Consider the following 16,397-nt stretch of genomic DNA (forward strand, 5'->3'; position numbering starts at 1 on the left):
TCTCCGAGGCTGCCTGTTGACCTAGCCTTCGGCCTTCCGGTTCGAGACAAACCATCAATCTCACATTCTCAATATGTGCAGAACCTTCGCTCTCGACTGGAGGAAAGCTACCAGCTAGCTTCCAAACATGCAGCAAAATCAGCTGAAAGGAACAAGAAATGCTTTGACCGACGGGTCAGACCATCTGTCCTGGAAGAAGGAGATAGAGTTCTTGTCCGGAATGTACGCCTTCGAGGGAAACACAAGATAGAGGACAAATGGGAGAGAGACATTTATGTTGTAGTGAATCGTGCTGGAGATCTCCCTGTCTACACTGTGCGACCTGAAGCAGATTCATCAGGGCGAACCAGAACTTTACACAGGGATCTCCTACTGCCATGCGGGTTTTTACCTGAGAGTAAAGAGCCGGACCTGCTACCTGCAACCATTGTACTCCGTCCTCAGACTCGGAGTCAGGGGCAGCCAGTTGTGGCTACAGAGGAGTGTTTGAGTGATGAAGAGGAGTTGAGGTTTCCTCATCTGTCGATTTCACAGCCCGTGAAGTTCCATGACAAAGGCACTCTTCCGGTTACGTCTACAACTGGCCACAGCTCAGTACCTGAAGCTACCTTGCCTGAAAGGGACTTGCCTATTAGAGAGTCCAACGGGGAGTCTGATGCTGATCGTCCATCTTCACCCAGTGGAATGGAGCAGGAGGCTGTCTCTCAAGGACTTGGGGAAGAACTGGGACCGGGTGAATACTTACCAGAGGTTCCTATTGTTCCTGAGATAAAGCAGTCTTTAGGTGATGGTTGCCCAGCAGAGGCATCACCCAGTGCGGCAACACCAGTACCTATTCCTGCTGAGGCTCCCGCCTCTGTTTCAGATGTTGAACGTGGGGATGCTGTTGAGCCTGATTTATCCATTCGTCGTTCCGCGAGAAACAGACACCCGCCTAACCGTTTACAGTACTCCGCTTTAGGTCAGCCGCTAATCTCTGTAGTACAAACTCTTTTCCATAGCCTAGCCGATGCCTGCGGTGGAGCTTTTGGCGCCCCGGCATCTAGTCGGATGTACCGTGTCGATGTAGTTTGACATGCACCGGAGTTGCATTGTTTTGAGAGGGGAGGGTGTAACCCAGGTGATGTCTACTGGCTTTGTTTTGCCTGCCTTGCCCCTGTATTTTTCTCCTTCCTGGTCACTCTGTATTTCCCGCGGCGGTGACGTCATTTGGTCACATGGGGCGGTCGGCCAATCACGAGCGTTTATTCCGTGACGTCACAGCATCACGTGACACGGCACAGCCAATCACGAACGCATATAAGGGTACAGGAAGTCAGCAGTGTTAGATGCAGTGGGAGGCCAGATGAGACAAGGCACAGGTATGATTTAAGTTAGTTTCCTACTTTACTGCTCTATTGTCACTGGATGTTTATTGTGATGCATGGTATGTCACAGGGGCCCTCTATCCAGTTCAAAACAAAGAGCAATTGGAAGTGATTTTTGGCGGAAATTGGTGAGTCAATAGTTTGTTATGCTAATGTAGCTTAGCCACTGTCACTCATTAACATGGAAGCTATTAGCATGGCTTCTCATCAAGCTTTCTGCCTGTTTCACCTAAACCTGAAAAGGGGTACGTACCCATATGTAAAGAATGTGTTGAATTAGTGATGTATTTACTATTGCTCATTTAATGTTTGGAATTGAATGTAGTGCAATACGTACTATATTTTTTATGAATTGTGTGCACACTGGATTATGTCAACTGGCAAGGAATGTGTTTTTTTCTCTGCTTGTTGATGTGAAGAAAACATAGATTTAATTGAGACTCTGGTCCCGTTACCCAGGCCAGGTCCATGATGGCGAGCTAGACCCTGGAACCTGAACCATCAGAAAAGCTGCATCCTCCCGCCAAGCCGGTAGGGGGCTCCTAGTAGCCCAGTTGAAAACAAAGACCTCTGACCCAGCTTATGCCCACACCATTGCTTTAATGAACTATATTCATACAAACTGAATTCACGCTTCCCAGTGCACTTACCTTCCTCTGAACTGTGGGCGAGTTGGTTTTTCTTTGTGTTTTTGTTTCTATGGTGCAACTAAAAGTTGCCGGACTCGAGGACATGCTACAACAGTCATGCCTTTGTAAATGTGAAACCCTTTTGAAGTACTTTTGTGTATATATCTGAATGGCCATTCATTGTTTCTCTTCATTATTGTCTATCACTGTAAATAAATTGCCCACACCAAACAACAACTTCAGTTTCCTGCCATTCCCTCCGAGAGTCGAATTTCAGTCTTCTGGTCATTAGCCCATTTAGTTCTTTTTCTTTTTTTTGTGTGTGACACAGTTGCTACATAAAACGTGGCGAGCTAGCTAGGAGCTTTCCTCCAGTCGAGAGCGAAGGTCCTGCACATATTGAGAATGAGAATGTGAGATTGATGGTTTGTCTCGAACCGGAAGGCCGAAGGCTAGGTCAACAGGCAGCCTCGGAGAACGACCAAACATGAGTTCATATGGAGTGTAGCCAGTTACCTCATTTCTGGTACAATTGTAGGCATGCACCAGCGGCTTTACATACTCCTTCCATCTCCTCTTCTGTTCGGGCTCCAAGGTACCAAGCATGCTTAGCAATGTGCGATTGAATCTTTCAACAGGATTCCCACGAGGATGGTATGGCGTGGTCCGGGTTTTCTCAATACCAGCGATGACACAAAGTTCTTTGATGAGGTTAGACTCAAAGTCTGGGCCTTGATCTGTGTGCAGACGCTCAGGGATGCCATAGTGCACAATGAAGTTCTCCCACAGACATTTAGCGACGGTCTTGGCCTTTTGATTGGCAGTTGGAATGGCCACGGCGTACTTCGTAAAATGATCTGTGAGGACTAAAATGTCTTTTGTGTTGCTTTGATCAGGCTCAAGCGTCAGGAAGTCCATGCACAACAGTTCTAGTGGTCGGCTGGTTTCGATATTTACCAGAGGTGCAGCTCGTTCTGGCAGTGCCTTCCGCCGAATGCAGCGGTCGCAGGTCTTTATCTTCTGCTCCACGTCGGCTGCCATTCGTGGCCAGAAGAAACGTGATCTCACTAGGTCAAGGGTCCTTTCGACTCCCAGATGTCCCATATCGTTGTGGAGGCTGGTGAGGACCATAGATCGTAACTTTTCTGGCAGCACTAGCTGAGACAAGATGTGCTCCCCATCCTGCCGTCTCCTGTACAGAATGTTATCTTTAAGTTCAAGTCTGTTCCACTCTCTCAGCAACAGAGGAATATCAGGCAATTCTTGTCGAACAGTGGGGGAAATCTTTTCACCAGTCTCGAGTTGGTAAATCACTTCTCGTATGCTGGGGTCTTCTCTTTGCTTTTCCCGAAGATCGATGGGAGACATTGAGGGAACGACTGGCAGCCCTTGGTGAGACTCGTCCACATAGCTGTTGGGAATAGCTGTGATGGACATGCTCAGTGACTCAACCAAGGTAATGCAGTTCTCTGGACAGTCTCTCAACAGACCACAGTGACAAATGGCGGCCACAGCGTCTGGATCGAGCTGAACTGCAGTGCCTGGCTCAACATGGTCACGGGTGAACTGATTGACCAAGTCCCACTCCTTCAGACCATGGGCATCAGTTGGTTGATGATGGGGCCTTCGGGAGAGTGAATCAGCATCTTGATTTCGATGTCCCGCCCGGTACTGGAGTTTGAAATCGTATGTAGATAGTGCAGCAAGCCATCTATGACTGGCAGCATCGAGCTTGGCAGATGTCAAAATGTAGGTCAGTGGGTTATTGTCTGTAATTACTGTGAAACTGGAGCCATATAAATAATCGTGAAATTTTTCAGTGACGCTCCACTTTAACGCCAGGAACTCCAGTTTGTGTGCTGGATATCTGGATTCACTTGCAGACAGTCCCCGACTGGCATACGCTATGACACGCAACTTTCCATCTTGCTCTTGATACAATGCAGCTCCAAGGCCTATGGTGCTAGCATCAGTATGCAGGATGTAAGATTTCTTTGGGTTAGCAAATCCGAGTACTGGGGCTGTTGTGAGTCGATCAATCAGCATCTCAAAGGCATGCTGGCAATCTGATGTCCAACGTTCATTAAACGGCTGTTTAGCGTCGTGACTGGGCATGGGGGCTGGCTTCTTAGGTTGACGGCGCTTTGAGCCGTAACCCCTAGTCAGGTCGTTCAGAGGCTTAGCGATAGCAGCATAGCCATGGATGAATCTGCGGTAATAACCAGCAAATCCCAGAAAAGACCGCAATTCCTTCAGTGTCTGCGGAACTGGCCAGGATTTGAGAGCACTTATCTTTTCCGGGTCCGTCTCCACACCCTGCTCGGAGACAATATGGCCGAGATAGCGCACGGATGTCTGAAACAGTTTGCATTTCTCGGGTGCTAACTTCAGGCCGTAGTCTTTCAGACGGTGGAGTACTCTGATCAGACGGTCTTCATGTTCTTCCAGGGTGTTGGAGAATATGATGAGATCGTCCAAGAAGACAAGGACCTCTTTCAGGTGTAGATCTCCCATACATCTCTCCATGAGCCGCTGAAACGTGCTTGGCGCATTGGTTACACCTTGTGGCATCCGGTTGAACTCCCAAAAGCCCAGTGGGGTCACGAACGCAGTCTTTGGTTTGTCCTCTTCTGCCATTTCAATTTGATAGTATCCTGACTTAAGGTCAAGGACACTAAACCAGCGGGAACCTGTAAGTGCTGAGAATGACTCCTCCAAGTTTGGGAGTGCGTAAGCATCTTTGATAGTGTGGAGATTCAGCTTACGATAGTCAATACACAGCCTTACATCCCCGTTCTTCTTCCGGACAACCACGATTGGTGAAGAAAAGGGGGATTCCGATTCTCTAATTACTCCTGCCTCCAACAAGTCACGCAGATGGTCGCGGACAGCTTCAATGTCACGAGGATGGATCGGCCTAGCTCGATGTTTAAATGGAGTCTCATCGTGAAGGCGGATGTGATGTTTGACTTTGTCTGTTCGTCCATAGTCGAGGTCGTGAAGAGAGAATACTTCAGGAATCTGTTTCAGTTTAGAGGTGACTCTGGCTTTCCACTCAGCGGGTATTGGAGAATCTCCAAAATCAAAATCCAGCTTGGCATCAGGTTTCTGGTGTCCACTGATGGAAACACGCTGAGACAGGATCTGTGGAGATATGGTGAGATCTGCAATGATGGTCAGTGGCATAAGTTTGATCGGCTTTTCTGATTCATTGGCAACAATGATTGGGAGCTTGTAGGGTGACTGACTTGGCAGTGTTACCAGGCAGTTCTTCACACAGAGTCCTCCAGGTAGCGGCGTGGTTGGTTGTTCTAGCAGGGCACGCTTGCCAGCTGGTGGTGGACAGGCATGGATAGAACCCTCAACAACCATGGCGTGGCCAGCTGGAACTGAAACAGGTGTTTTACTGGCCAACCTCACCAAGTCTTTGCTTGTCCCCTGAGTTTGCTGATGTCGGAGCTGAAGCAACTGAAGCACTGCTTTGTAGCCATGCTGAGAAGGTTTGTAGCTGGAACACTCACTTTTCAGATGCTGCTCGTAAAGCGGCTCCAGGGTGTTCATCCCTATCAGGATCTGGGAGTGGATATCCGGCCTGACATCTGGGATGATCAAAGCAAGGGTGTATACATCAACATCTGCACCAATGAAGTCCTTTGGAAAGGTAACTGTCATCTCAATGTATCCTAGATATGGTACTTCTTGTCCGGCGGCTCCTTCAACCTGTAGCAGTTCATGCAGTGGTTTCACAGATTGATTTGAAAAATATTTATTGTAGATAGATACAGGTACTGTTGTGACTTGTGAGCCAGTGTCTAATAAACACTGAAAATTCATACCAGCAATGATGACTTGGCCTGTGCATCGGGATCCAATCAATCCTCTTGGCAGATGAGTTTTTTCAGTTGGAATGGAATGTGACTCGGTGCAGCATTTCACTGTTGTCTGCTTGTTGGGACGTAGTTGGTCCTCCGCAGTTCCCGTTCGTCCCTCAACAGGAACTCGCTCTAGTTTAAAGACGAGTTGCTTTGAGGTTTTCGCTGCCACTTCTGTTTCTCTGTGAACCGTTTCCTTTTCATAGCTACAAGCGTTGGATTCGGATCATTATTACAGTTTGTCTTTATGTGTCCATCCTCTCCACAGTTGTAGCAGTAACCTGGCTTTGGTCCTGCAGATGAAGGTTTTTGAAGAGTGCGGGGCAGTTTACTGTTCTTGTTGGAAGGAACAGACTGGTACGTGGCAGACTGCTTCTGACTTGTCTGGCCACCTGTGAGGGTCCTCAGCTGTTTCTGTATGTCGGCTAGCTGCTGGGCGAGCTGCTGTGTGATGCTGGTTAGTGCATCAACCTTTGATTCTTCTGTAGTAGAAGTGTAGGCATATTGGGCATGCACCCCAGCTCTGGCTTTTGAACCGAGGTGCTGCTTCATACGCTGAGCTTTAGAAGCTTCTCTGTCTTCCTCAGTTCGAAGTAGCAACAAGAAGTCAGAGAAAGATGGTGGGTCAGACTTGCGTTGTTTTAATTGCAATTCAGAGATTAGATTGTTGTCCCAGCAGCCACGACAAAACTGGTTTAGAAGGTGTCTGTTCACATCGTTGGCTTTCACTCCTCCCCTCTTCAAAGCCAAAACTAGTGCAATTTGCAGCCGTTGCAAGTATGCAGATGGCTTTTCACCAGCGTCTTGAAACATCTCCATGAACTTTGCATAAAGCTCATCTCCATCCTGAACAGTTCCATAAGCAGAGTCCAGGATCTGCAAGTAAACCTTTGGTAATGTGTCTGGCTTTAGGTGTTTCACCACATCTGCTGCTGGTGGGAAAAGGCTTTCAACAATTCTTCTGGATCTTTGCAAGTCAGAAACTGCAGGATCTTGAAGAAGCAGGTCAACACTAGAGCGCCATGTTTCATAATCTGTTTCATGTTGCGGTCTTGGAGTGCGGCCTGAGAAGGAACGGAGTCTCACAGCAGAAAGATGTGCAGCATTCTCATCGCTTTTCATTATATGCTCAACCACATAGTGTTGGACCTTAGGTGGATTCAGATCAGGGATTGGTGGGGCTCTGGGTGACATACTATGGTCAGAATGGCTCTGTGGTGTTTCCTTCTTCACATCCTGCTCCTCTGCAGCTGTTCCGGCCTGTGGCCTGAGGGTGGTGGCGTTGAGAATTTCTGAAGATGATGCAGCATGAGGAGGCGATGACATCACTTGGTCACTAGTATCTGGATGGAGCTTCCCAGGTGGTGTTTGACTGAGCCCAGTGATAGACTGGCCCAGCAGAGACATCACCCCTTTAAGAACCTCCGCGTAGTCCTGTCCTGTAACTTTAGCCAGATTCCTCAGGTCACTCAGATAAGTATGCGTCTTAACCTTCCCTTCAAGCTCTGAGCACATAGAGGACAGATCACAAATTTCATATGTAATCTTTTCACTCCCACAAATGTAGGTATATGGCAAAATCTCTCTTAAGTCAATCAACGCACTTCCTGAATTAAACTCAACGATAATCGTGTCTGCAAAAACCGAGTCAGACTCTGTAATCACTTCAACTTTTGAAATTTTACCATATTGGCTCAGAAACTCAACGACTTCTTCATCCAAGTCAGAGTTCACCGTGTGTTTGACCAAAACAGAGTTGGGGATCTTTATGCCGTGTTTCACCAAAACTTCCATGTTTGAGACAAAATGTCACTCACCATCAACAACAATCAGTTCCGCTCATATAACCCTCCTAGCTAGCTCGCCACGTTTTATGTAGCAACTGTGTCACACACAAAAAAAAGAAAAAGAACTAAATGGGCTAATGACCAGAAGACTGAAATTCGACTCTCGGAGGGAATGGCAGGAAACTGAAGTTGTTGTTTGGTGTGGGCAATTTATTTACAGTGATAGACAATAATGAAGAGAAACAATGAATGGCCATTCAGATATATACACAAAAGTACTTCAAAAGGGTTTCACATTTACAAAGGCATGACTGTTGTAGCATGTCCTCGAGTCCGGCAACTTTTAGTTGCACCATAGAAACAAAAACACAAAGAAAAACCAACTCGCCCACAGTTCAGAGGAAGGTAAGTGCACTGGGAAGCGTGAATTCAGTTTGTATGAATATAGTTCATTAAAGCAATGGTGTGGGCATAAGCTGGGTCAGAGGTCTTTGTTTTCAACTGGGCTACTAGGAGCCCCCTACCGGCTTGGCGGGAGGATGCAGCTTTTCTGATGGTTCAGGTTCCAGGGTCTAGCTCGCCATCATGGACCTGGCCAATTTCCGCCAAAAATCACTTCCAATTGCTCTTTGTTTTGAACTGGATAGAGGGCCCCTGTGCCTTGTCTCATCTGGCCTCCCACTGCATCTAACACTGCTGACTTCCTGTACCCTTATATGCGTTCGTGATTGGCTGTGCCGTGTCACGTGATGCTGTGACGTCACGGAATAAACGCTCGTGATTGGCCGACCGCCCCATGTGACCAAATGACGTCACCGCCGCGGGAAATACAGAGTGACCAGGAAGGAGAAAAATACAGGGGCAAGGCAGGCAAAACAAAGCCAGTAGACATCACCTGGGTTACACCTTCACCATCAAATCTAGTTACATAGCTTACTTTCATCTCTGCAAATGTAAATCATGAACAACATTTCCTTCAGGCAAAGTGTTTCAAGCCGCTGACTTTGGTCATGTCTCGCTTGAATTCGATATGTAGCAGCTGTCAATAAAGCTAGTTGTCCTTTTTTTTTTTTTCCTGAGCCACAGCAGAAAATAGATCACATATTTCTATGGGAATATCTGTGTATGTGTGTCTAAACAGAATATAATAGCATGCACCATAGAAATTCAAGGCAGCGTGCTTGATGTTTATATGCTGAAACTGTTTCCTCAGGGAAAAATACTTGCCATTCCACAGAGGGCGTGATTCAGAAATGCTTCACAAGTGAATGAACCAATGAGCCAAACTAAGTGAGCCACTACAAAACTAATGCTGCAGTACTGCCTCTCCCCTCCCTGCCACCTTTCCCGTGACATGTTGATTGGACTGAGAGAGACAGCAAGACGAGAGACAGGTACCCCACCCTCCCACCCCCACCCTCTTGTGAGCCCCCAAGCTCCTGATTTGAGAGAGAAGAGAGAGGAGGTGACAGCCAAACACAGAGTCTCGTCAACCTTACCTCAAACCTTCCTGTGTTGGTAGTTCACAGGAGAGAGGAGGTGACAGGAGGCATATGGAGAAAGGCACCAAAGGCACACGTGGATGTATACAGAGCGCGCGCACACACAAAACACACGCCGTGTTGCCCACAGATCTCTAATCTTCCCCTCGAATCATAGCGCATCAGCCACAGAAGCCTTCACTGCAAATCTTCCCCATCTGTTAGTGTGTGTGGGTCCATGTGTGCGTGCATGTCTCTGATTCAACCGGTGGTTTTGCCGCAGAGCAACACGTGACTTAACTCCCAGTACAACGTTGGTGGCTTATCGTTTCATCTTGTGTCTAATAAAAAAAACAAGATGATTTCTTTGATTTTAATTATGTCAAACATTTTTGAAAAGCTTCTTTGCAATAGTCTAATAATAATCTTTTACTCCTTTAAACCATTTGCTGTGTCATCGTTTTTACAAAAGCAAAGCAGTTTTTTCTTTTTCATCTCAAACTCTTCAGTGTTTGTTTTTAGTAGGGGTAAAACGAATGAGGTCAGTGAATCGGATCGTTTAAAATGAACCATATCGTATCACCAAACACAAATAATGAAATAGGTCTATTTCTGGTTAGGATGAATCTTTACACCCCTAATTTATAGGTACAAGGACTACTAAAGTTTTACATACTCTGTTTTGGAAGCTTTTAGTAGTTTTCTGAAATAATTGAGCATTACAAGGTGTAATACCACAGTGGAATAAAAGATGTCATCAAATACGGGGTATTGGGGGACATGACTTCAATCTTATATTGTTATCACATTCAAAATAAACGAGAACCTTAAATAAAAAATAAATAGAAAACATCTGAAAACTACTGCAGGTAAAAAGAATAATCACATTCTATTAGTTTCAGATGACTCTCCTGTAAATGTCTTGCGTAGAGTGATCGTGGTCTGTTGATGCCAGTCTAGTTTTGGCTCAGCTGGAACTCCTAGATACCAAAAATGAACCAAACACTAGAGTAGTGTTACTTAAAGAAATGCAAAAACGTAGGTAGAGATGGGGGAGTTGAATAGCTACTAATAAGGTATTAGAGATCTAAAAAAACCTCATGCCCCTGCTGGTGTAAATCTAATATGTGATCTACTATTTTTCTCCTCTCATTTCCACTTTTTCTGGTCTTCTCAGTTCAGTCAAACTAAAAAAAGACTAGAAAAACAGGCGTGCTACAAGATGCTACATGAACTTGGACCATCCAATGAAAGAAGTGAATCATCAAATTCTTCATCTTTCAAACCATTTACTGCATATGAAAACTGGACTAAGTGACTCCTCCCTCCTGGCGTTTCAAACAGGAAGTACCTGCTGGCTCCACTTCTAAAGAAAACTAAACAGCTATTACCCAGTCATTCTATTTGCCTGGATAATTATTCTCGCTCTTTTTTTAAAGACATTTTTGCTAATTCAGATTTTTTCCCCACACTTTTTTTTCTGTAGTGCAAGTTATTGAAGTTACATACTGGCCAACCAAGTTGCGGGATGTTTATCATTACGGTCAGGTTCAGATGTAATACAAATCTAGAAGGGGCGGGGCCTGTCCACACACACACTCAAATGTTATAAACATACCTGTTGGCTCCAAAAATGTCAAGATTTACACAATACAATTATTCTTCACACACGCATACTTATGCCTTCAGACCAACTAGTGTGAAATATTTCATTCAATCACGCAAAATATTAGTGCAAAGGTGAGCTAACACCTGTGCTCGAGTGAGTGTTCATGTTCTTCTAAAATGTAAACAAATGACAACGGAATTGACTGTTTTTTGTTCTGACATAAGTCATTTTCTATGGGGGACGTCACACTAACTCGGTCCAGTTCTCATTTACAGTCAGTGGTTCCAACGTTGTTCGAAGCAACTTTACTAATGAACCTTTCTGGATAGAATTTCATCAATGCTTAGGTATTAGTGCAGTAAATAATGTCAATCATTTTTTAAATACATTTTTAACGACATGCATAATGGTATAAATGTCAAAGGTTTACCATCGCATGTGGGTAACGGGTGGCTCCACCAATGGTTCTTTTCACACACCAAAGGCTCCTCGTGGCTTAGTCTGTAGCCTGAATCACAGCCAAATGACACTGTTGATCCAATAGAAAAATCCTGTCCATACCGAATACCATTGACAGGTATACCAGGGTCCAGACAGGAGTAGCTGTCAACCATAACGCCTGAAAAACAGAAAAGACAAAGTTTAGCAGATCTAAAACATGTTTGCAGCGTTAAATTCACAGAAAAATGTTGTTCAATCATTTTATTTTTCTGCAAGTAATGACCTAACTTCTTTAGTTTGGCTTGCTGTTGACTTTCTGTTGGGCTATTAGTTTAATACTTTCACAACAACCCCACCTACCCAGAGCGTAATCAGAGACATACTGTGTGCCAAGCTCTTCCAAAAATACACAATTTTCCTTATACACTGAGTGCACACATATTTTTCAAATATGGATAAGGACAGACACAGCACACAATATGTTAGCAGGCAGCTTTGCTCTATTTGTTTACAACTTACTTTCATAGAGTATTTTAAAGCCAGCGTTGGATCGGCTGTTATCGGTGGTAAACAGCAGGTAAAGGAAATTGCTGGTGCTGAACAGAAACTGGGGCACCTGGGTGCCATTGAAGGAACCAATCAGAGGAGATAAGAGGTTTGGCCCGTCGTGGATCTCGAGGAAGTCATAACCCAACTCTGTTTGGAACCTGTGAGAAGAGATTATCAGAGTATCGTATTAGCTTGATCCAGACTTTTTATGATCTTTCAACCTTTAAACAATTTTATTTTTCTTTCTTTCCATTGAAATAAATCTGAAAACAATATTTGAACTGATATAAATCGATTCAAAGAAAAGAAAATCATGTCTATTGCCAGATTACTATAAATCTCAGAGATCACAAAGCATATGCATTAAAATGATGCATTCACGCTTGATCCATGAAAATTGTAACTTTAAATCTTAGTTATATGGCCGATAAAATTTGAATTTCTTAATATTCTGGAATCCAAGACAGAGACTTTTGTGATACACATTACTTGCAGTTGATTAATGCTTTGACTCATCGATTTTTTTCTTCTTCTTTTTTTTAATTAAAAGTTAATTTTTACCATAAATAAAAGATTTCACACCTGTCAAATGTAACTTTGATGGAGCGCCCAGGCTCTGCTTCAATCACCCATTCACAGTTGAGAGAATCTTTGTAGTATCCAGGCCATCCAGGAGAAAGAATCACTCCAGTCTGGGCTGAGTAGTGGCCTCCACATGGTGCTGAAGAACATAGGGGGAAAAAACAAGGAAGTTAGAGTGTGAAATAGAGAAGAACCACAGATAACAGGGTCTATGTATGTATTTTTGACACTAATAAGACAATTGTGATTGATGATAAAGAAATTTGAGTGTCGGAAATACGATTAGTTTGTGTAATATTTGAAAAATGAAGTCGGGTGAAACATACACTGTTAATTACATAAATTCTTCATCCTTCCATACTTGATCTTTTGTGTTGAGGTGTGGGAGTAACAGAAAAAATGACGGTAAACTCTGTTTTTCTCCGAAAAAACCACAAGATCAATGATCAGAGCATCTTACACGGAGCTGACTAACTTACTGTTTAAAAAATTCAAATTATTCAAATTTAAAGACTTAGTTGATTTCAAAATAATTAAAATCCTGGTCAAAAGAGCATTCAAAGGTTCTTCCTATTCAGAGACAATAAATACAGTCCAAGGAGATTATATGAACTAATGCTAAGCTTCACTATATCTCCACAAGAAATAACATGCAGGGAAAACATTAAAAAAATGTCAAAGCAATTATAAAAGGTGATATAATAAATAGTTTTTTTTTTTTTTTTTTTTTAACTTGTCCTGTCCAACAGCTAGGCAGACAGATGAGAGCTGAGGGCCTCTTGTGTTGGACATATTTTACTTTAACAAGACAAACCAAAGGTATGACTGAATAAACCCCTTTTGTAATTGAGGCCAAACTTTATTAATTTCAATCATGTTTGAAAATCTTTGGTGTTGGACCGGACGGAAAAGGAAAGAGGGTTTTTTTTTTCTTTTGACAATTAATTGATTATTTTCTGTTAATGTGTTTATTTCCTTTACTTCTGTAAAAAATACTATTTGCATAAATTCAAGTTTGGACTGAAACAGAAAAAGAGGGATTAGGCTAACCCTTTAACCCATAAGCTGTTAAACTTCCTCCAAAGCCCTTTTGAAACTTTTGTATTTTGTCATTCCTCATTATACTGTTTATAATGTGTATTTTTTACTTTATAAGTTTGAAATGTAGCGTGTTTAGGTATGATGTTCACTTCTGTGTCATTGCTTGGAAATAGAAACCTACAGTAACTACTTTCCAGTAACTGGCTTCTGGGGTTGTTTTTTTTACACGTCAAATAAGTTCTGCATTAAAAATGACTCATTTGAAGTTTTGTTTCTGAAAACAGGATAAACTCAAGCTTCTTAATCCATTTTCTTAGTTTACTTCCTTGTAAGTCTCTACTGATTCTAATCTGAAGCATAGGGTAACAGAATGTTCACCAGGGTGAACATTCTGTTACCCTATGCTTCAGATTAGAATCAGTAGAGACTTAGGGTGAACAGGGTGAACATCTGTTCCACGTATGAAATTTCTTCTTTCATGATACATGCGTGATTTATGTAATTCATAGGTGTTTCTTGCGTTCGTCATTCGTCGATGTGCGCAGATGTCCGTCAAGGGTTTCAGCCGACGGGTCTTCACGTGAATTCGGTTTTGAGCTGTTCAAAGTTTATAGTAATGATCATATAAATCATACACAATTGTGTGGGACTTTTGTGGGACGCAAACACATATTTTTGGTTTTCTGCGACCGTTCCACAGATGTTGAAAAGATTTTTCACATATCTACCACAGATGAATAACTGTTATGTTGCGTATACGGCGCACATATCACGTTCAAATGACACAATTCATGCACCAATCACTCATCAATTACATATAAACAGCACAATAATACCACACGGTTCATGTTCTACGTTGGTTTACGTGTTCTTTGCGTGGCTTATTCATAATTCTTCCTGTCATGGTTTGAGTTTGCTCTGTCTTGGTTTTTGCTTTAGTTCTTGTTCTGTCTTGTTTGGTTCTGTTTCCTGTTTTATTTTGAAAGGGTTCCTGTCTTGTCATTACTTGAGTTGTACTTCCTTGGTCCTCATCTGCCCTGATCGTGTTCACCTGTGTCTTGTCTGCCCTGTCTGTATATAAGTCTTGTCTCTGCCTTCCTCCTGTGCTGGTCCTTTAGCTTCTTGTCACAGTGTTAACGTATCTTGTCATAGCGTCTTTGTGTCCATGTTTCTAGCCACATTCATGCCATGTTCCATGTTTCTCGCCACGCCACAGTAAGCTTTGTTTTGTTTTTGATTCCTGCTCTGCAGCGCCTTTCGTTTGTTTACCATTAAATCCTCTAGTCCTGACACCGTTTGCCTCCCGCCTCTGCGTCTGGGTCCCACTGGCTCTCGAGCCCCCTCACCGTGACACTTCCGTTAATTTAACTTGGTTCTTTTGTGATACATCTATGAAAGTTTTACATAAAGACCACTTCTTCTCATTTTTTCATGTCTATTCATGTATGACCAATTTTCATCCATGCAATATTCACAAAACGTATGTTGTGACTGTGTGAAATGGCCTTTAGGTTTGGGAAAAACAATAAGAAAAACCTAATTGATGCTACAGTTTAATGTCAATCTTGACATTATTCCTTTGTTTTTTGACTACATCCACTCCAGTTGATTGAATACTTGGACCATTTATTGGAATTTAAAAAATCAAATAATCTTCTTACTAGAACTGAATTCTTATCATTTATTTATTCTTTCAAAAACACAGAAAAGATCTATAGAGTCTTGTTTTGAGGTTTCATATTTGTGAATGTAAACTCTCCAGACTTTCGTTTACGTTTTCATGTTACTTGTGACCTCTACCCAACCACCCGTCTCGCAGGCGGCTAAGGCTATTCTTTAACTTGCATGTTGTTTTGGCTGCAGGGACTCATGTTAAAAATGGTATAAAACCACCTGGTCCAAGCTGTATTTTATGGGTTATATGAGTGAAGGTTGACTCTTGACTGGCTCCGTGCATTGGTGGATCTGTTATTTATCATACCAGCTCCTTAGGTCAGCTCTCTTCTTGAATCTCAAGGACAACACACAACACTAAAAAATAAAAACACCATGTTGCCCACAGGGGACAAGGACCTAAATGACCCTCACAATGTCTGGTTGGGTCGGGCTCACAGGTGACTGAACATCTTCCAAATGTGAGTGCTTCAACAACTTGTGCTCCTCACTAGTCAGGTAAAAATGGAGAATAACAAAACTACTCAAGAACTAAGAGAAACTAAGTGCTTTTAAACGGACGGACTCTACTTCCCTCCAAAAAATTAAATTATTCTTTTTACCTTATTTATATTGCTTCGTCTATGAAGCTCCATTAACCCAATGAAAGGTCTATGTAAAAGCCCATAAATGTGGGTTACATGCTTCAAAAACTCATAATAACATGAAGCTAACATGCAAGTTTCTATGAACGTTTTCGGGGTAAACGTACAAAACGTACAAATCCGGTCCATCTTTGATCAATCAGGGATTTGGATCAGATGTGATATATGAATGGCATTCCCTTTCATTCAAAGAAGTGCCAAACATTTGAAAGTTGATCATGGAGGAGAAATTATTAAATGTGGTTTGTGTTCGGCTGGAATCCTATGACACCAAGCCTTTTTATATCGGAATAAAGCGTGAAAGCCTGAAACAAGTTTGGGGAATTTTCAGTTTCAACATTTTGCACCAAGCCTCGTTCACCTGTAGGTGGTGGACATGCGCTAGTAAACAGTAGAAAATTAAAAAGAAGAAGAAGTCCATCCCCCGCTTGTCCAGTGTGAACACCATGGACTAAATGCACTTTCAAGAAAGCCCGTTTAGGAGGATTACAGGTTCAGTTCCCGCCTTTGTCGATGTGTTCTTGGGCAAGACACTGAACTCCACATTACCTCTGGTGGTTATAGGTTAGCACCTCTACTAGGCTGCCAAGCACCATCAGTGTGTGGATGTGTGTGCATGGCTGAATGGGACTGTGACTATTAAGTACAAGACTTTTGTTTTTTGGAAAATTTATATTTTTACAAAAAAAAAAAAATCAAAAAAAAAATCAATATTTTCTAT

At 42.9% G+C, this 16,397-nt stretch overlaps 2 protein-coding genes across 7 annotated transcripts in view; one reads left to right on the forward strand and one right to left on the reverse strand.

Annotated features, from left to right (window-relative positions):
• The window catches only part of LOC110015877, a 755,614-nt gene that overhangs the window by 359,344 nt on the left and 379,873 nt on the right, over window positions 1-16,397 (forward strand). The window lies entirely within an intron of this gene.
• csmd3 (CUB and Sushi multiple domains 3) overlaps window positions 1-16,397 on the reverse strand; it is a 478,616-nt gene that overhangs the window by 126,595 nt on the left and 335,624 nt on the right. For all 4 annotated transcript variants that reach the window (XM_023959656.1, XM_023959655.1, XM_023959654.1 and 1 more), the window contains 3 exons: window positions 12,318-12,456; window positions 11,706-11,893; window positions 11,176-11,364 (listed from right to left, as the gene is read on the reverse strand). In XM_023959656.1, coding sequence (XP_023815424.1) covers window positions 11,176-11,364; window positions 11,706-11,893; window positions 12,318-12,456 — 516 coding nt within the window. The remainder of the gene's footprint in view (window positions 1-11,175; window positions 11,365-11,705; window positions 11,894-12,317; window positions 12,457-16,397) is intronic.

This window comes from Oryzias latipes, chromosome 11 (genome assembly GCF_002234675.1).
Source record: "Oryzias latipes chromosome 11, ASM223467v1".
Taxonomy (NCBI): Eukaryota; Metazoa; Chordata; class Actinopteri; order Beloniformes; family Adrianichthyidae; genus Oryzias; species Oryzias latipes.